Source organism: Ammospiza caudacuta, chromosome 2, assembly GCF_027887145.1.
Source record: "Ammospiza caudacuta isolate bAmmCau1 chromosome 2, bAmmCau1.pri, whole genome shotgun sequence".
NCBI classification, from domain to species: domain Eukaryota; kingdom Metazoa; phylum Chordata; class Aves; order Passeriformes; family Passerellidae; genus Ammospiza; species Ammospiza caudacuta.
Genome location: NC_080594.1, coordinates 106,804,183 through 106,825,660, shown reverse-complemented (window position 1 = coordinate 106,825,660; position 21,478 = coordinate 106,804,183). Strand labels below are relative to the sequence as shown.

Below are 21,478 nucleotides of genomic sequence, written 5' to 3'. Positions count from 1 at the left end.
AATTGTGCATGGTGGCATTTGAGTGTTATGTTATTTAATGCACTGAGATGTAAAAGTGATAACCAAGTTTTGCTTTCTGCAAATAGATGTAACTGGGTTTTGGTGGTTGTGCTGGAACTTGACACTAAAATGCCAATAAACGTTAAATATTTGCTAAATTAGTTTTTCAGCAGGCACTGGTGACTTTTTGGTAGTTTATCTGCTCCACTGCCATGTACTGTTTCTTCTAAGCAGACAGAAAACATCCAGAATATTTTCAAGGACAAAAGCAATCTGTTGTCTGATATAAACCAGCTACATTTGTTTACTAAATTACATTTTGATACGTACTCAAGCAAAACCAATTTAAGCTAAGGTAACCTTTAAGGAAGAGAAATGAGCAAAATACAATACTTTGAAAGAACCACAGTTTTATCACTATGGCAGAAGGTCAGAATACAGAGAAATCAGAAAGCAAAGCCGGTCTGCAATAACTACAACAGAAAATAAGTTCACCTTAACAAGAAAGGACTTTCTTCTATCCCCAATTACCACTTACAAAGTCACCTGGCCCACAAGAATTCTCTTTGAATACAAATTAATTAGTTCATAAATTGAATGTGTCTTTCTGCATATATTGCCAAATTTCCTGTTTACAAGGACACAATCCAGAGTAGATGATGGCAAACACAAAATGTTCGAAAAGTTTGATTTTTTTAAACAATGATTTATTAAGGATATGTTTCACCAGAAACTGGCTTTATATAACTGCAAAATAACTTTCAGAAACTGCCACCAGAAATTTTTCATGGTCTTATCCTACCCTAAAATAGAAAGCTATTGAACTGCACAAAAGCAGTGATTTTTCAAAATTTAATGTATGTGACCTATAATTACCCTTCCTCAGGCTCACTGGCACATGGGCCTGCTCAGGCAATCCCTTATGCACATGAAGATATTCTCATGCACCTCAACAGGCAAGGGCTCACTGCTAATCTTAGATATTATCAGAAAGTGAACAATACACTGATAATAATTGGCTTCTCAGGGTATTCACTTCTGTTCAGGAAGTGTTAGTTATCTGATTTACAATTCCTTTTAATACCTGCCATGTGCACACTGCTGCATCTGCATGCTGTAGCATTGAAACACTTGCACTTGGGTGCACTTAATTAGCAATTCCTGTGAGAAATCAGTCATCAGTTTAAGACAACAGCAACACATACAGCTCCCAAAGGTAAGAAAATATCACACAAAGCAGCACTTCTCAAAATCAGCCCTTCCAGAGGCAATAGCAGGATCCAGCAGGAGAGAACACCCAACACCCCAAGGACCAAGTTTGCCCAACAGCAGGACAACACAGGTTTCCTAGGGGCTGCCTTTCAGTTGTCTTCAGCACCACAGCCTTCTTCTCCTCACCCTCTTCTTTGTCTCTTTGTGTTTGCAATACCTTTCCCTGTTATTCCTCAGTTCTAGGTAGATGAGGTTCCCTTGTGCACTACTTACCTAGGATACTCTGTTCCCCAAAAGAAAGGCTTTTGAAGTTCTCCTGCTGGGAATCCTGCAATGACAAAAAGGAAAAAAAAAAAAAGAAAAGAAAAATCTGGTGAGGTCAATTGAATCCAGCTGAATAGCTGTCACAATGCCCAAGGATTTAGATTTTATGACCTCATTTGTTTGGCTTCAGAAGGTTTTTCAAGGGGAGCTTTCCCCTGGGTGGTAGAATGCAAGAGAGGATCTCAGAGAGGCAGCAGAGATCCTGCCACAAGCAGGTCTGAGTAAATGCATGTGTTCCTGTGAAAAACACACCTCAGTCTTCCTCTGAAGGGTCCTGGATTATCCTCAGATGTGCTGACTGATCAATAGACAATACATAGATAAAGTGCAGTAAGAATTAAAATACTGTTACCTTAGTGAGGCTTCAGTGAAGCAAGAAATGTGATAAAATGTAAGCCTGATTCTATTTAGTCTATGAAAAACAGAGGTATATGAACATACTTGGGCACTTTTGTAAGGGAAATCTGTAGATTATTAAGGCTGTAGGGTCAGTCTAGTGATAGATATTACCTGGCTGCTTCTGGTTCTGGCAACTAACCAGCTGCCAAAAAAAGAGCAATGGAGACACTCTGATGAGTTGTGAGCTACTGATATTTCACATAGGAAACAAAATTGTTCCTCAAATTCAAAGTCACAGATTTATTTTTAATTCCAGGGGGATGTTTTAGTGCCAGGATACTAAAGACAGTGGAACTGCACATGGTAAAAGTTTAACAGCCCAAATAATTGCTAAATAAAACATACACCCATGGTCAAAATTCTTATGTGATGGTGAAAGGTGCCATCCTTCCAGGCCCAAATGTGGAATTTACTGTCTTGGGTCACAAACTCTCATCTATAGAGAACCTGCTTAGAGGGTTTACCCACATGGTCATCACCTTGTTAAGGAATAACATTTCCTCAAGTGATTCACTTGTTTTCCCAGGAATTCTTCATTTCCCTATGGGTCCCTCTTCAAGAAATCACCTGAACACCCAAAACAATACAGAAACCATATTCATTTGATTCTAACCCTATTCAGTTTTTTGTTGATAGTTTGGTTATGGATTTCTTTATATCTGAGATAAGTTGTCAGGCAAGATCTTTGTCTTTTCCTTAGAAGGTCTTTAAAAACTTACTTTCAAATGAAAAAATCCCCAAAACAAACCCAGGATGCTGAGTGTAATTCATGCCAAGTGATGTAGCACAAGGCATGTCCTCCTGGCCTGCCCACTGCTTTTTTCTGCTGCTCCTCCATGGCTGCCATCATTCCCTATCTGCAATTAGCTTATAAAAAGTGTGGGCTACAAAATTTTCTAAATGTTGCCTGGGGTTTTTTTTCTTACTTCTCCAGATGTTGCTTTATTGTTTCAAGCATATAATTTTCTTTTCCAGCACTGAAAACCACAATTTTACCAATGTCAAGGACAAAGTTTTACTGATCTAACTGTCCTTGCCTCCCAGTGCACTGAGAGGATTACTTATCGTGCATGTTTTGAACATTTTAAGCAGCAATGGTACACACATACAACCTGATGAAAATTGCTTGTTAGGCTTTAAGAGCTGTGTTCAGAGCTGAAAATCTAGTTTGAACTGGTTCCCTCCAAACTCTGAAATTCAGAAAAGGTTTTGGAAAGCTTAGGTTCTGCTAACTGTAAATGATCCTATCCCCACAACAGCAGAGGAGAGGAACTGTGGCCAAAATGAACAAATGAGCCCACACTGAAGGCAGTGTGAGCCAAGGCAGCACAGTCACCCACAAATCATATTTAATGATCACACAGTCCTGGGAGCCTGTCACTGCACCAAGAGGCTATCCAGATCTTTTAAGGAGCTGCAAACAATTTTTCCAGGTATAAACTTGAAGTGAGTTTGCACTTGTCTGCAGTAGAGGTAATATGCATTATTTACAGCAAATTAGGTGCAAATTTCACTCAGGCATATCCAGCTGCACTAAATGTGTCTTCAAAGAGCACTGTTGAAACACAGTCAGCTGTGAGTTAAGCCATGAGATACTTTCACTGAACAAGTCAATGTGCACAAATGGTAGGAAGCTCCAGTGCTGCTCTGTACAACAGGTTGGTAATTATTTTACTCAGTCAGGATCCATTTTAGGTTAGACATCACTGAGCAAAGTGCTGGTTGAAGGAGTGGTTTCTGCTTCTGGACATGTGTGAAAACACCTCTATATTTTGCACTAAAGGAAGCTCAGGAAGTATTTTCAGGCCAAAGCAGAGTGAGAGGCCAGTAGATTGTACTACACATTTCAGGAAACTGGAATACATTATCACCAGTAGGAATTGTTCTGTTTTGTTTAAAGGGTGCATGTTTTTGTGGTTTTGTTGGTTTTGTTTGTTTGTTGGTAATAAAGAAAAATCTAGGTTTGAAAGTGATTCTTGGTGAGCTAGAAAAGCAAGTGGGTCCCATGCTCCAGAGGTCAGCAGCACTGAGGGTGCTTGTCCACTATTGCAACATTAGAAGGAACACACTGAGAGCTGACAACACTTTTTATGCAGCATCTCCTTCAGGCAAGCAACAACTACATCATCCTTGGGAGGATCAAGGATAGCAATGTCTTATACCTAGAATGTCCTTGAAATTGTAACATGAGATTGATCACCAGACAGTTTCTTATTTTGTGCTGATTTGAATCCCTTGATTTAGGTAATTCCCCCGTGAAGCCTGTTTCTTTTTTTGCTTGGCATATTGCACCTAAAGGAATTAATGAAAAAACTCAGAGAGCTCATGGTAGGCTCCAGGTGCAATAAATTCTAATGGGATTACTTCTATGCCACTGGATTTCAAGCAGGCAAAGGACAGATCTGAAGGAGTAAGACAGACTTCAGGGAATTTCACATCTTAAGGAATAGATACAGGCAGTGGGAATGCATTTTGAGCTAACACTTGACCACAAATTTAGCCTGTGTTGTGCATCTTTTAAAGCTTTCTCCCTCTACACAGCCCCAGAAGAGAGATACAGGCTAACAGTCTCCCTCTTTATACACTGGATTACAAATGCAGGCCCAGAGTCTACACCAAGGCCATTACTCACCAGCAGCACACAGGAAGAAAACTGTGTTATCTTATTACAGACCCCACACAAACCCAATCTGCCATCAAGCTCTGGACTTGCAGAATGTGCTTTGACTACTTTCTTAAAACCTGCCTAAATTTGGAGCAATGCCACTGGGCTGCAGCACCATTCTGAGGTGGGCACTGGTGTCACATGTCACAAGAGCACTGCTCTGTGGACAGCTGAGCTCAGGCTGTGACAGAACAGCACTGGTACCCTACATCCATGCATCTTACTGGTGGCAAGGTGGGACAGCCAGGCTGCATCATCCTCAAGATGGACTTTGTGCTGCTGATCCCACCACGTTAGAAACCAGCTGCTCTGATCACAGCCCTTCAAGCTCAGCAGTTCAAGGAGCTTTCAGTGCACCTGACCATCCTCTCAAGTGGCTGATTCTTCAGCAGTTGGTATTTGACCATGTTAAGGAAGGCAGTGCTGAAGTTCTTTCTAAACAATAAATCATTTTCACATCTCTCTCCTCCTCCACTGAGCTAGTAATCTCAATGTAGAAAGCTGGTCAGAGAAACTGTTTCCAGGATTTACTTTATCATGTACACAGGGATCATTGTGAGCCTGGCCAGCTTGTAATTCCCTGGATCTTCCTTCTTGAAGATAAGAGTGACATTGGCTTTCTTCCAGTCCTCAGGAACCTCCCCAAGTCACCATAACCTTTCAAAGATTACCAAGAGTGGCCTCATAATGATGCTGTGAGCTTGTAGGTGCACCCTGTCAGAGCCCATGGGCTTGTGCTTGCCCAGTTTGTTCAAACACTCCCAAACCTACTCCTCCTCCCTTACCAGGTCCCCTGCCCTCATTCACCACCACATTTTCCCTCCATTTGCTGCTGCAGCTACACCTGCAGAAAGGTTTCTTCACATCCCTTGCCAGATTCATCTCCAGGGAGGCTTTTGGCTTCCCAAACCCCTGTGTCTTGCACAGCAACAGTTCAACTTTCCCCTCAGTCACCTTACTGCTCTGGAATGCAGGGGCACCTCAAGCAGTGGAGCCAACACCTGGCTGACTTCAAATATTTCACTCTGAATTTACACTGATCTTGAAGCTTTGACAGAACTTTGCCTGCACAGGACTACTTTTAATGTAATTAAAGGTTTCTATCTTCATTTCATCTGTGATGTCATTTTCAGCATCTTCCTCCAGCAAGGTGCTGTAAAGCTTCTCAGAATGTATTTAAAATTTGAAGGTGTTTCTTTTTCTTCAATTTTGCAGGGGCTTTACTGCCATTAATAAATCCTAGCTAAAACCTTCTGGTGTTATTATACACACTTTGCAGATGAATACCCTTACCTCAGTATAATATTACTAGTTTACCAAGAAGACACAAATAACTACATTTGATCTGATAATTTCCTGAAAAATGCAGAGCAATAATAGATAAACCAAACCAAAAACACATGAAAAGACTCACCAAATCCTGAGGAGATTTAGAGTTCAAGTCTAAATATGAATTCAAATTGTATAGTTCACTTACATTAATCAGTTTTACAGCATGCTGTTTTTAACTGAGCAAGGAAAAATCTTATTCCAAGTTAGTGCATTTACAACTTCCAATAATGAGGTTGGTGCATTTTACAACTTCCAATAATGAGGTTGGTTTGTTTTAAGCAACTTCTGACAGGCTAGTGAATCCTATAGATAAGTAACAGATATGGGAGACAGCTGTGTGATATACAGGGCACTCTGCCAATTGGTGTGCACGTGTTCAAAAGCTTTAACTTGTTCTTTTTCAAGTCACATTAATTCACTGAATGAGTTCAGATGTAGAGTTTTAAAGGGATAAGATATGAGCAGAAGACTAACTTCTGATCAGTAATCAAAGAATATTGAATTCACATAAGGAATTAAATGTGAAGACACCTGGGGTGTTGGTTAGTTGTCTAAAAACAGCCCAAAGGGCAGGATACATTTGTTTAAAATGGTTCCACAGACTTCTGTTGGGACTACTGAATCTCATCCCAGTGATAGTTTTGATGTTTGGGGTCTGGCTGTCAGTCTCATTGGCTTCTGCAAGTTTTATCTCAGATAAAACACAAGAGAAAAAACACATTGCTTTCAGATACTTTGAGACACCCAAACAGCTCTGAGCACCCATATGTAGGTGACAGAGAGAAAATTGTCTGTCATTACAGGGACCTGAATCATACACCTTATTTCAGGTTTTATCCTGTGGACAAAGGTGACAGAAAATATCAATTGTTTAAAGCAGAGTAACTGTTCCATGCAATGCATGAACACAAAGCTTAATTTTATTAAGAACTCAGTGAATAAATTCATTAAAGAGATACAGGGAAGTAATGGTCTTTGAAAGCAGAGGACTCTGTAGCCTCTGCTTCAATTCTTGGCTCAGTTTCTCCCTCACCTGACAAGAGGCTTTTTTCTACTCATGAAAAAGAGAGAACCTGGTGTTCACCAACCTCAGTGGGGCAACATGAGGAGAAACATGACGTGGTTTGTGAGGTGCCAAGGAATACTGTCTGCTAAGGGAATAGGAAATGTGAAAACATCTGTTTTACAAGAAACTTAAATATTTATTTTATGAGGAAAAATCCTCAGTGGATTCCCCAGGGTGAGGGAATGGGGGCTAGGGGGAGAAGAACAAAGAACAAGTTCTTCTATTTTATACATTCATAGATAGGAATTTTAGGAAGAAAAAATAAAGAATGGAGGTAAGGATCATGCACCATGGTTAAATTAAAGAGAACAGTGGTCCTTAGTAATTCAGGAAAATTGAACATGAGGGCTCACTTAAGACACTTAAAGCTTACTTAATAACAGGGCTCAGAAAGTGTTCAGTCCAAATCTCTTAAGTTCATTAACCTCCAGGAAACTAATGGCACACTTGAAACTACTTCATCAATAACCTTCCAAATAGTCCAGTTCTTAAGGGAAGAGAAAATGCCCCATGCACATTCCCCTCATCCTGCCCTGGCCATGGCACCAGGTGCTGCTTGCCAGCACTTCCCTGGCTCCTGGCAAGATGAGAGTTCTCCCTTGCAATTCCCAGCATCAGCGTCAATATCTGCATGATGCTTCCTGCAAAGATGAGACTTACTGGCTAATATGAGCCCTCATCTGTGGTTTTCTCTGTGGATGCTAATTTGAATGCAATTTTTAAATTCTGTTGTAGATCATATCTGCCTCCTGTAACATGTATTGAGGCCTCTCTCTAAAGAGGCCTCTTGACTTTCACTAGAGAGCTGCAGTAACAGCACAAATGACTTAGAAGGAGCATGGATATAAACTTACAGAGATAATATCAACATTAATTATCCAGTACATCTATTCAATCTTACACCTCATGAGTGCATTGCTTATATTTGCCTCAGTTCACTGTAAATCTCCCTTTCATTACTGTTCACATCCCACAAGTGTGACTATTTTTATATATTCTAGAGGCATACATATTTACACTTAAAAAAAATCCAAAACACACCAAATGTCTGATGAATAGTTCCTTTTATCCTTAACATATTCAAAGGCTAATATTTTAGTGCTGTAATGAAATAAAACCTTTTCTTGAACAGAAGTATGCTAGATCCTTTTGATCATCACTTGTGTCTATTTTCAGCACATATTTGTTGATTGCTCTAGAGTGCATTAAAATAAACTAATCCTTTAGAAATTGTTTTTGGTGTTCCAATTATGATAATTAAAAAGATAGTATTCATGCTGCTTAGATGATATGAAGTGTACTTAGATACATTTTGAGACTCTAAAGGCAATGACACATACCTGTTGTCCTTGTTAAGTACCCATAATTAAAGGGGAAATTGATGAGCAAATGCACAGAAAATTGAAAAATTATCCAAACTAGGATTAAAAAATAATTATCAACCATTATAAACATGCATAGTGGTTCTTCTAAGACACATTGAATTATGGAAAAAGAGGAAATAAATAAATAAAACTCACATACAGAGAACATCAGGAGTAAAGTTGTATAATATTAAGGTAAATTATATGTAACATACTTTTAAACTCTGCTCTTTTTGGCACATCTCATCTTGATGCAGCTACTTATTTCTCCTTTGGAAATATTAATAGAATCATTGGTCATTCAAACTATCAATAGTTTAGTAATAAAAATGAAACAAAGCGACACCAAACACAAAAGTGTTTGCACTAAAAGACAGCAAAATTTGGTACATCTACTGATATGCAAGATTTGCTAAATTCTCCCAAATCTAGTAATTCTTTAAATCACCCAGTTTCTATTCTCTGTTCATTTTCTCTTTTAGTGAAATAAGACCTTTTTTCCAAGCAACTGAGTAGTCAAGTTAAAAACACTAATAGCCTGCCTGTATATGAAAATCACATGGACATGCATGGATATTCCAATATTTATGTCAGTGATACAGATTGCAGAGGAAGAAGAATTTGTGATCCTTCCATCAGGAGTGTCAGTGACATCCCTGTGCTCTGAACACAGAAGGCAAAAGCAGCTGCCTAAAGCTCAGAAGTGCTCAGGACATGCACATTCCCCTTCCCTTGTGCAGGCATCTGATGGTTGCTCCTTTTCAGAATCAATGGGTCAAGGAACTGAAGTTTCTTTTTCTCTAAACTTTTTCAAGAAGCCTCCAGTGACTAATCAAGTTTGGAGTTGCTGTAGTTTTGTTGATATCATCACAGAGTACATTTCCATTTCCAAACGAATGGTCCTAATTTTCAGAATCAAATTTTGGAAGTGGGGATTTTCCAGTTCACATAGAAACTACTTTCCATAATCAAATTCTATTACACATTTTAAAATTCTTATTTCTCAAATTCTTCTTAGTAAACTCACTTATAAAGAACAAAAATGGATGGGTCTTGAAGACAATAAAGTCCAGTTTTCTCACTGAAGAGCAGGGGCACTCAAGCAGATAGTGAAGAGGATATCTGATCCATTCACTCATTTACAGGAGTGATCAGTTGTAGATGTGAAGGGAAAGAGTTTCAGGCAACTACCTGTGAGGTAATTCTTCTGGTAGCACACATTCCTACCTTCCAGCAGCCAGCAGCAGAGGGAACCGTCCTCCTGGGCTGGGTTTAAATCCCTCTGTTCTTTTGCACAGAACAGAACACAGCACCCTCTTTTCAGTTCATCTGCTGATGCAGTGAGTAGCACAGACCCTCACAACAAGTTAGCAATTTGCCAACAAGTAATTGGTTCCTACCTCCTTTTCTTATTTTAATCATTCATTAATTTATGAATGACAACCTTCAGTTATTAGTATTGGGAAAGAACCTCATCAACAGTGCTCTATGGAAAAAAAGCATATGATCATATCAAGCGTACTTACTTGCTTTCTGAATTTAAAAAAAACCTCTAGTAGATTAAGAAAGCATGATTTTTTTCTAAAAGAAAAAGCAAAAAACATCTCACATTCTCAGGTTCACTCTTCACTGTTATATCATATGCTTATTCATTCTCTATTCAATCACGTTGTGGTCACTACCAGATTCCTTCATATAAAGGCTAAAATAACTTGTTATGCAGATCCCTCTGACTGTCTTTTGAAAAATAGGATTTGATACTTATCACACCTATTCTTTCTGTACTGTATACCTGTGAGAATATTATCTAGTCCTTATATTTGTCATAGTTCCTTGTATGAATTTCTTCTAAAGTCCCTTCTATTGACACTAAATTTTAAATTATTTCTAGGACAAACCTCTCACAAGTAAAGTTCCAGAAATAGAACTTCCCAAACTCTTTCAATGCAAAGAATTATCTTATTTTTATGCCTTAGAGACTCTCCTCTCTCAGTGAATTTGACAAATAGGTTTTAGTATTATTTCTTATGCTCCTAGAAATTTGGCCCATGAAATATTTCTGGGCTTGCTGTATCACAATTTTACATCTAACTTGCTAGAGTTGAAGCTTAATTCTTATTCTCAAATTATTCTGGTTTCTGGAACTTTTTTTTCTGTTATTTAACTAAGCCTTTTAAAATGCCACAGTTCTTGTGGCATGTGAGCAGCCCCAGAACTTTATACAGATTACTACTGAAAACACAGCTGCAAAGCAGTAAGGTAGCAGTTCTTCCCCACCAGCATCAATGGGAAATCAGTAGTGATGTGTCAAATGTTTATCAGCAACTTCTACCAGAGAATGTTCCTCCCACATCACCCAGGGCCTCTTGCCCCATAAAAACACAGCAGCCAGCAGTGGCAGACAGTACTGTGCCTTTCTCTGAATCCTCCCTCCTGTTGCACATCATTTTTGGGGCATTAGTACATTTTTTACCTCTCTCTCAGGTACGAGACGATTTTGTTCAGAAAGAGCCACTTAAACCCTTTTCCTCTTTGAAACAGTCCTAAAAGGACTGAGAGGGAGTGGCACTGTCCAAACTTCCAGGTCATTTGCCAGCAGAATGAGAAGTTCAGCAGTTATGATACAGAAAATACAATCAACTCTACACCCATGACTGATGGGTTATGTTTGACAACTGCCTCTTTTTTGCCTCCTGACTCTGTCAGACACAGCAAGTGTGAAATGTTCAGTGGCTCCAGCCTCTCGTCACAGTTTTCTCTAATGTGCCATGGCAGAGAGGCTGGGACAGCTGAGCACTGCTCAAATTTGAAAGGACCCAATATTAAAGAAGGTATAACAGAAATGGCTCTCGTTTTTCTCTGAGCAGGCTTCCTCTCCACTCACACAAAACCTTCTCAGCAGCAGTGGTGGCTGGAGGAAGAGCAGCTGTAATGCTTCAGGGATACCTCAGCTGTGACCACCTCAGCCAATGCTCCTTCAGATGATCAACAAAAATGTGACTGCCTAATGATGGCAGCCCTCTAATTAAGGCAGAACTATCTAAATCTAGCACTAATTTTAATCAAAAGAACTTCCTAATTATAATACATGCTTTACAAATGAGATCATTTAGACACAAAAAATTATGTGAGTGGTTTGAAGGCAAAACTGTTTACAGAAATTGGTAGAAGCAAATACCAGCAGACTCAAATTGCCTGTCCTCTGCTGTACCTTCTTCAGTGTGATACATTAACTTTGTGCCTTTCTCTCTGCGACCAAAAGAGATTCAGGAGAAAAAAGGGGAATCACTCAGCAATTTTTGATGTCCTGACTCTGGGGACTGAGACCACAGAAGTGGGGGCAGCCACTTTCCAGACCCTAACAGCTCAGAAAAAAAGGCTGATTTAACATGCAAAGCTAATAAAAGCAAAGAGAATTGCCAGGGTAAAGGTAAAAATGTTGCACAAAGACTGGTATAGAATTTTAAAGCCTGCTATAGAATTTTAAAGCCTGTTAGAAAATTTCAATTCAAACCCCATTAAAGCAAACAGGAATGAACATCCAAACTCATTACATATCATTGAAAAACTCAACTCTTTCACCTTATTTGTTTCCACACTAGAATATATGCTGTCTAAAACCAACCAGTAAAAAAAATTAGAATCAGACAGGTAGTACTGCACATACAGGTAAGAATTTTCAGTTAACTACAGATACCATTCCTTGTCCTTGAATTAATTGAAAAAATCCACTGGATACACCTCCTTATGTTTTCTGGTCTATATCACAGTCTTCTCTAGTCACATTTATTGTTACATTTCTGTCAATATTAAAGGACAGAACTGCTATTACTGTGTGTTTATGGAGATGTGTGTATACATTTTTGCTACAGAAGATAGAGACATTAGGCTTTAATAAAAGTGATTTAAGTTATTATTCACATTGGACAGAGTACAAACACACACACACATACTTAAGTCTCACAGCTGAATTACCAGGTCTGAACTTTTAATTTTCAGTCATAAACAACACAACAGGTACAGCTGTTATCTGAAGCTTGATAAATACATTCCCAAACAAGCACTTTGTAAGGAGGCTCAGAAGGAAGATACTCACGGATCTGGTTGGTAGATGCACTATAAAAAGCATTTACAGTAGTTGGGCTTGTAAACCATCTGTAGTAAGAACAAGAGAAATTGCCTTTCAGTACATTGGCATTCACCTTTATGAATCAAAGGAGCAAAGATTAAAATTAAACTCAGTACAAGAAAGTAAAAACATTAAGGACTTAAGATACTTTAAAGTTTAAATATTTCTCCATTTCAGTACATGCTACCTGCACTTTCTAGACCATTGAAATCTATTGTTTAATTACTTTTTCTGAGTACAGTCAATGAATGCCCAACAGGAGCAATTCTTAGTGTTCCCATCATGTGATCTGTTTAATTTTTAAGTGGCCACTGTGCTTGTGAGGCTGATGAAACAAAATTCACCCAGAAGAGGCTGCAACACGGACAGCAGCTGTGAAAACTCTCCTGGGTGTTTCAAACACGTGTGGAGGAACTCCATGTTGGAATCAGAGGACAGCATTTTGAAACAAGTGAAGTGGCTTTAGAGGCTTTGCTGAACAACTACTTGAAAAATTAGGATTATGCCAGCAACATAAACAGATAATTTCTGCAAATGTGAATTCAAAATAAACAGCTTCATGTTCTGTACCCTATGCAGTGAACACAACCATCCTAAACAGACTTCTTGCCAGGCATTTCTTCTCATAGTTTGGTTTCTCATATAAACTGGAAGAAACCCTAGATTTTAATAGGAGTTGGACTTTGATGATCCTTGTGAGTCCCTTCCCACTCGGGATATTCTCTGATTCTATGAATAGCAAATGAATCTCCTTAGCCTAAGCTCTTCTATATTGACGGTGGCTTCAATCATATGAATGGAAAATCTTGACTGACTTCAGCTAGATCCAAATCCCCTCAGATGAAACCCTGAGTTCACTGAGCCCAAAATTTCACTTTGTGGTTTTATAAGGGAGAAATTCAGTTAAAGAAATAAAGATTATGATAATTAGTGGTTAGTTCATAACAACTGAGAAGCAACTCCAGTAAACGTTCAAACAGGAACATCCTGATGTCATTAGCAAAATATTACTCAAAAGTTTTATAAAGCCATGTGAATGTAATGTGATTGCTTTGGAAAATTTCTTTTAAAGAGAAGAGAAAGGAGCTGCAAAACAATGAGTAAGATCTTTCCAAAGGAAGATCTATCAGAATATGAAAAATGTGTGATATCAATGACAACGTATACACAATTCATGCTTTTAAATAGCCCCATTAATAAAAGAATCATCTGCAGATCTTGTTTTTCTGACAACTGATGTCCTCATTTAAACCATGTAACAAAGGGGAGAGTTCAAAAATGGCAGCATTTTGTCTTTTATCAATAAATTTAACTGCTTGTTTATTCTCCAAGCTAAGCAGCGTATTTTGCAGTACATCAAATAGAAGAACTAATAAATGAAGGCAAAAAGAGTGATGTCATGTACATACTTTAACTATCCATTACATTACAGGCTCTAATTGTCAGAGATAACTTTCCCTGTCTTGTTTATTAGGAGATTTTGAAGGGGTGGAGCAGGGGGAGGCTGTTTTCTGGTCTATTTTCTGCTTTCTTCATAATAAGGAGATTAAATGTTAGAGGTAATGTAGTGAGATAATGGAAAATTGAAGGAAGAATATATATGGTGAGGGGATCAAGAAAAAAAAATTAGGGGCTTAATTAACTACATTTGAATTTCTTGTTTGTTCACAGCAGTAATCAGCTGAACTGTTTTGAAGGATGCAAAACTGCCATTTATGCCTTGGGACTGGTACTCCAGGCTTAGCTGTAAATCTGGAGGACTGTCCCTTTTTTGACAAGGAGAAAATCCATCTGAAAGAGTCAAGACTTCAATTTATATTTTACTGTAAGTTTGAGCAAAGACACATAGTGTTGTGACTAGCACCTCACCCTCTTGGCTTGTTCTGCTTACAATGGCCTTTCTGTTCTCAAACAGCAATTTTTAAGCATGAAAAAGGCTTCTGGGACAGAAAATGCTCCCTTTTTGCAAATTCCTTTTAGCCTTCTATTTCCAGTCAGAGGATCAAGGGCCTGAGACATATAACAGATACTTCAAAACAGATTAATGTGCTGTGGCTCTTCTCTCCATCCTCTGGGGGGGCTTACACAGCTAGCTGCAGAGAGGAACCAGCACAAGCAGCAGCACAGAGCTCTGCACTGACTAGAGACAGCTCTCCAACAGCACAGGTTTGCTCTTGCTCTTCCTGGGTGAGGAGTGGTGATGCAGGAACTTGTCCCCACAGCAGCACCTCAGCCTGCCCAAGAGCAGCAGTGAATGCTGGTGACACTTGGTCCACTTTTACTGAGGGAGGACTTCACACCACCCTCTGGCCATACTTTCATACCTATGGACTCATAGATTTGTATCTTGCAGATGAAGACAAATCACAGCATCCCTGTCCTGAGGCTGCTGCTTTTCTCATGATCTACCACCAGAACTGCAGAGCCCATCCTGTTTGCTGAGCTTAGCATCAGCCCAAGGCTGAGAGCAGCCTTGATTTTCTCACTGCAAAACTGAACTCAGCTCTTTCCAAGCTGCTCCTTTATAAAAAGGCCTTAAGAATGATCCTGTATGGAATTCATTTTGCTTTTAAGCAGTTAGGAAGAGGACAGAGCAGCCATACGATGGAGTCAGGATGAGAGTTCTCTAGTAACAAGCAGAGTATTTAATATTTGACATATTTCTATTCCATCATTTTGTTGTACCGTTCTGAGCCCTCAAAAAGATTTAGGAAGTATTTTCCACAAAAGAGTAGCCATAACCAAGACTGCTTCCATCCAGACTAGCAGAAAAACCTCACTTCTCCTCTGCCATGCTCTTTCAGTGAGCTCCTTGAAATGACTGAACCTTCAGGGACAGTCCTTAACTAATAATACACCAAGGTACAACATGAAGGTGTGTAATAAGTAGCTGCTGTTGCTGTTAAACTTTAAGGTGAAGCAAATTTAGAAATAACTCTCCCATTCCTGCTTGAAGTCAGATTCCCCGAGCATTTGCTCTAGGTCTGCAATTTCAATGTGCTTTATCTACTCACAGAAGGATAGAAAAAAAAGAAAGGCATTACACATTCCAAGCTCTTATTAACTACAAAGTAAATAAATTAAAATTCTAGAACTGTTTACACTGTTTCCATTTGCTATAAGTTTTTGAAAAGGGGACAGCTTTGAATGATGTCCTGTAGCATTACCTATCTCCTTCTGCAGCAGTCAAAACCTAATTCTGCAGAGTTGTCACTTGTAAGGTTGAGATTTCTCTTGTAGAAATAAAATGTGAAACAGACACTGAGATAGCAATTGGGGCAGAAGCTCTCTTAGTCTGTGTTCTTGAGGCTGAAATTTCCTCTGATATTTTCTTTCTGTGTTAAGAGTATAGTGTGCTATATTGCCATTCATGAACAGGGATGGTTGGGAACATTTACAGCACAGAAAAAAGCTTATTCGTTTATTTAATTCTCTGTAAAGCACAAACTGAATTTGCAAATTGATCCTCAGTTTTTTGAGTTGAAAGAAATAATTCAGTTCAACATTCAAAGTAAGAAATAAAAAATAAATAATCATGTAAACAAAGAAAATGAACTTGTGAATGTACAAAGAATTAAGCTGGTTAGAAGTGAAAAGCTGTACAAAGTTTCTGGAAGCTGGAAAATGTCATCCAAAGAATACACTATGAAGAAAAACTTCTGTATGGGAGGCAACCTTCAAGGTGACTTTCAAAATTGCATTTCCTCTTCTCATTGTTAGTCTCTTGTATATTTTCCCATCTAGAAACAGATTATTATCCCAGGCCAGGCTGCCATCTGTCTCCCTTAGGAATGGGCAAGCAGCTAGGATGGTAAGGCTGGGCCCAGCCTGCAGTGCCACATCACTGCTTAAAATGAGGTTCAAAGACCAGAAAAAGGCTCCAGGAGGTTCCTTTCCAGCCTCTCCTCTCCAGTCACACTATTTCCAGCATCATCTCTCCAACAGACAGCAGCCTGCTCAGTGTTTTTGATGGCTGCTTTTCCCTTTTTCAGAAGGAGCTTTTACACCATCCTTAGAGGTATCCAATCCAGAACCTCTCAGAGCTGCCCTCCCTTGTAGCAAACCAAGAGCCAGGGCTTACACACAATAGTGTATGGTTAAGAAAAATAAGGATAAGTCCTGGAGGAGACCCCAGAATCCTCTCATAGCATCCTTGCTTTGTATCCTCTTATTGGGATACCAGACATCTACATCCCCAGCTCTGAAAGTCTAGTGAAAAGTGGAGAAAGATTTGGCCAAGTCTAAAAATCTTAGATTATGTGCTGACTTCAAAGGAGAAAGATGGATAATAATGAAGTGGTGTGGCCAAGAAGTCTTCTGATGCTTTGTTATTTGCAAGTATGATATCAGCGTTAAGAAGGACAGAGTCTGTCTCTGATTAAAAGGTGCAGGCATGTGTTTGTACGAACACACACACATGGATATTTGTATGCATGAATGTGTGTGACTCCATGGAAGGATAGGCAAATGCAACTAAACCCTGACTCTCCTTAATTTTTCCCTTCCCATGCCATCACTTCCCCCTGTACTGCCTTTCACTTTCTTCTGCTCCAGCTGTACCTCACCTGGCTTATGAAGATTGTCCTCACAACTGGTGCCCACCTTCCCACACTGCCCCTTCCAGACTCTCCACTGAGCCCTCTCAGCCTAACCTGGGCTGGTTTGTGCACCACATTCCTCAGGTCCTGCACAAATCCCTTTCGTTTTACTCTCTGCTGATACCGGAGCACCTTTTTCTTGTTGGAGAGAGCCAGCTGTGCAGGTGACAGTTGCCTCCCCAGCCAGCTGTGAGGATGGCAGCTGGCACCAGGGCTGGTGTTGAGCACAAGGGACACCTCCCAGAGCTGTGGTGTGTCCAGGGGAGCCTGGCCCCAGGACTGGCAGGAGAGGCAGCTCCAGCACCCCAGTGCCCTGTCACAGCTTTCTGGTGCCAATAGGGCTGCGTGTGGCACATCACCCATGCCCTGAGCAATGAGAGCTCATCTGAGTTCCCCTCTCCTGTCAGGCAGATAAATGCCAGGGATGGAGGGAGCAGAAAAGAGAACAAAGATTTTTATAATTACTCCTCATTTAGGTTTTTTTTTCCCTCTTGTTTTTTAAATTAAAAACTGTTGAGTTTCCAAAACAATTCTTTTCCACTTTGTTATCTCATGGGATCTTTTGGTCATTGTGACCCCTAGAATGTAAAAAGTTTCTTTTCCCAGCCCAAGCGCTTGAAGAATGAGTCAGGGCACTTCATTTCTCGGTCTCAAGGTTGTTTATTGTATCTTATCTATAAAAAATTTCTCCTGCCCAGCCGAGGTCCGTCTAGCAGGACAGTTCCAGGCACTCTGCCTGCCCCCGGGGTGCTGTTATGTCTTGATACTAAAAAACACGTGGACAATGTTTACAATTACTTTCCAATACCTATCACCTGTGTTAGACAGTGAGCTTCTACTCTAAACCAATCTAAAAGTGCCAACATCACAGCAGAAGATGGAGGCCAAGGAGAAGAAGGAGAAAGGCTGGACATGCCCAGATCCCTCCATCTTCCCCCCTGAACCCCCGTTCCAGAAACCCCAAAATCTACTTTTCCACCCTGTGATAACTTCACTATTATTCTACCTAAAATTTTGTGGCTTGCTAATCTTCATCTAAGGTTGGTAATTTGCTCCACAGATCATAATCAAACCCACAGGTGTTTTGGGCTCCATGCCAGGGTCTCCGAGCCCCCTGGCAGTGGTCTTGGCTGCTCAGGACAGCCAGAGGGATGTTCTGGGTTCCCACAGTTATCCATATTCCCCCTTGTTTTATCCAACTGCTTTGTCTTGTATCTCTTATCTCTGTCCATCCCCTGATGGTCTTTCCCTGGTGCTTTGATTGAACTACCATTTTAATTTCACATATAGCTGAGGAAAGTGATTCCAGTTTGAAATAATTATTGAGAAACATGGACTATCTGCTAAAAGAATATAGTGTTTTACCTTTTGGGTATAATATTATTTTAGCAACTTTTATTTCCTTAAACACTAATTTTCTTATTTATCTTTTTTGGTCCACAACTTTGATGATCTTATAATATCTATCTTGAAATATAAATGTTATTCTAAAAGCTACTAAACTAGGGAAAAGAAGAAATGAAGCAAATAGAAACAAAAACCCAAGGGTAATTAGCTATTAACATAGCACCAAGCCTCATCAAAAATTCTGTGGAGTTATATGAAATGTAAAAGTTTAAAAAATGAAAACAGAAAAATGGGAGGAAACAAAAGAAGGTAAAAGCATCAGAAAGCAGTGAAGTATGATGATTTAAAAGTGGGAAGTAGCTAAAAAGTGGCTGATATTTTTGAGGGCAGGTTTGACATGACTTAGACTGGTAAGTGGGAGTTATTGGTTTATTTAAATAAATTTTTAAAAAATTTCTGGAGGCAGCAATGACTCTGTGCCTTGGTGTCCCTCAGCAAGCAGAGTGACACCACTTTCAGAGCCCTTTTCTACCACTGAACAGTTGCAGAGACAGAATAATATCCCAGCAGGAGCCCTAATTATCCCTCCCTGCCAGGGCTCAGGTGAGATTACCTCCAGCCCTGCAGAAGGCAGAGCAAATCGCTGTGCTAACAAAGGGAAGGGACCAGAAATCAAACTGGCACCCCCCAGGCCTGAATGTGCTCTGAGGGCTGACAAGAAAAGAGCTACAAAGGTGATGAGGGGCTGGCTATTGTGTAGTCCTGGGAATAAGAGGGTAAGACAGGCATGAGAAGGGTTCAATCTTGTAGAGGGCAATTGGATAACACTTTCATTTTTTAAGCATACCCATGTGACAGCTCTCAGACTACAGTCCTGGACTCAGGGGCTGCCTGCCACTTGATTTCCCCTCAGGAGAGCTTTCCCATTGTGCCAAGAGTCTGCAGGTGCTGCACCAGTGCTGGCTGCCCCAAGGCTGGCCAGTGCTGTTCCACTGCTCTCTTGGAACTGCTGCCCTGAAGAGATCACACCATCATGGTCATACCCCTAAAATCATACCCCAGGGCTGACCAGTGCCATGTCAGACAAAGCTGTGATGAGAAGGTAAAATTCACAATTAAAGCTAAGCTATAAATGACACCTTCAACACACAGGGCCAAATTAAAGCAGTTTAACCATGAGCAACCTTAGTTTGTCCTCCTGCCTCATGGACAGCACAGAGCCACCCTCAGAACAAGGCATGGTTCAGTTTGAGCAGGGTTTCTGGAGTCCTAAGGAAATAAAACCACTGGAGCTAAGCACTGGCAGTGATTTCAAAGTCTGTTTGTAGAAGAAGTCATTTTTAAGTAGCATGATTAGACTAATTAAGTTCTGCTTAGGTTTTAATTTGCATTTAAAGGATTTGATTACCCACCAGTAAGAAAAGAGAATGATTCTCTTATGTATTTTATGAAAGTTTGTGACACAATCTGCTCTCTCGTTTACAAATAAATAAAAATAACCTACGTAGAGTAAATTATGTTTCATTCTGTATCATTGCTATCAACAGCAGGTAAGTAACAATGCTGATTTGTATTTCTAATAATAGCATTATCTCTTACTATAATTTCATTCCTACAGAATTCAGTTCATAAATCCCCACTGTACCATTTCAAATTCTGTGACCAAGAGACATAATCCATTTTTAATTGCAATTCAATTACCCCTTTTTTCATTAAATTAAGTTTGAGCTTCAAGCACATGACTACTCTGCATATGAACAGGGATACCTTCAAAAAGAAAATTCACAGGAGTTTCTGAATAATGAGAGTTTGCCCATAGGCTTTTTGTGGCATAATACATTGCTGTTAACATAATTCTATTAAAACTTAATATATAACAGTATTTAATATATAAATTAAATAATAAAAATTAAAATATTGTCAGAAGATTATGTAAATTTGCCTTTTGTCTACTCACTCTGTTTTTGGAACTTCTTTTCTAAGCCAGTAGAAATCAGATTGGGCTGCATATTTGCGAGTTTGCAATACATTGCCAAAATAATCACTTTCTGTAAACTTCAGCTGTACCAAGAAAGCACAGACATTTTTAAAGCATGTCCAAAGAAACAAAAGCTGACATAAAACCAGCAGAACTTTTATTTTATATGAGATAATTACCTAATTTTTTTGCGATTATCAAAGCAAGTAAAATTTTCACACTTGGTAGGAAGAATAAATATTTTATGAGCTTAGTTAAAAAAAACAGTGGCTGAACAGATCTGCACAAGGGTCTGGAACACTGGGAAAACTCTTCATTGTGCAGAGTGCTGCTGGAGGAATCATAAGCACCCAACAGTGCATTGCAGACTGCACATTTCCATGGCTATCATTAAGAGAGCCTCTTTCCCAGGAGGAAGTAGGGTTACTTTTATTTTTAAAAGTGCATTTTAAAACCACTTCCAACAATGTAATGAAGTCTCTTTTTCAGTTTGCTTTACATTTTATAAAAAATACTTCATATTCTGTGCCTTCTGAGAGTTCTACCCCATTAAATATTTACAGCCATAGGGCTCCATGCTTCCATAAGTTTCCAAATCTAATAGCATTCACACACACAAAACTAAGCAGGCAAGGAAAAGGGATGTTAATATGTTATAAATCCCTTTCATCAGTTTAAAATAATTCTAGGATTTGCAAGGAAGTTGCTCTTCAGATGTAAACTTTGGTTTTCCAAGCATGATTAACAAGTATTTTTCACCAGCCATTGCCACTTATCTGAGCAAATAATGCCATACTCTGAGTGATAGATTTGGTTACATGCTCTGTCTCATTGCACTGTTTTCACTGCATCATCTCTCCCTACAGCTTCCCTGGACAAGGACTAGGCTGGTGGACATGGTGGCTCTTGTATTTTACTGCTTCAGGATTGAACTTGTATTTCTGGTTTGCCTGTGACTTTCAGTAATACAATTCATCAAATGCACGCCACAGTTGGAAAGTAGTAAAATATATTATTATTATTACTATTATTATTATTATTGTTGTTGTTGTTATTAATCATTT

General features: G+C 39.4%; 1 protein-coding gene across 1 annotated transcript in view; it reads right to left on the bottom strand.

Moving 5' to 3' along the window:
* The window catches only part of PHEX (phosphate regulating endopeptidase X-linked), a 94,852-nt gene that overhangs the window by 11,759 nt on the left and 61,615 nt on the right, over positions 1-21,478 (bottom strand). The window contains exons 14-16 of the mRNA XM_058825515.1: positions 20,394-20,497; positions 12,459-12,517; positions 1,486-1,540 (exon numbers count right to left, since the gene is read on the bottom strand). Coding sequence (XP_058681498.1) covers positions 1,486-1,540; positions 12,459-12,517; positions 20,394-20,497 — 218 coding nt within the window. The remainder of the gene's footprint in view (positions 1-1,485; positions 1,541-12,458; positions 12,518-20,393; positions 20,498-21,478) is intronic.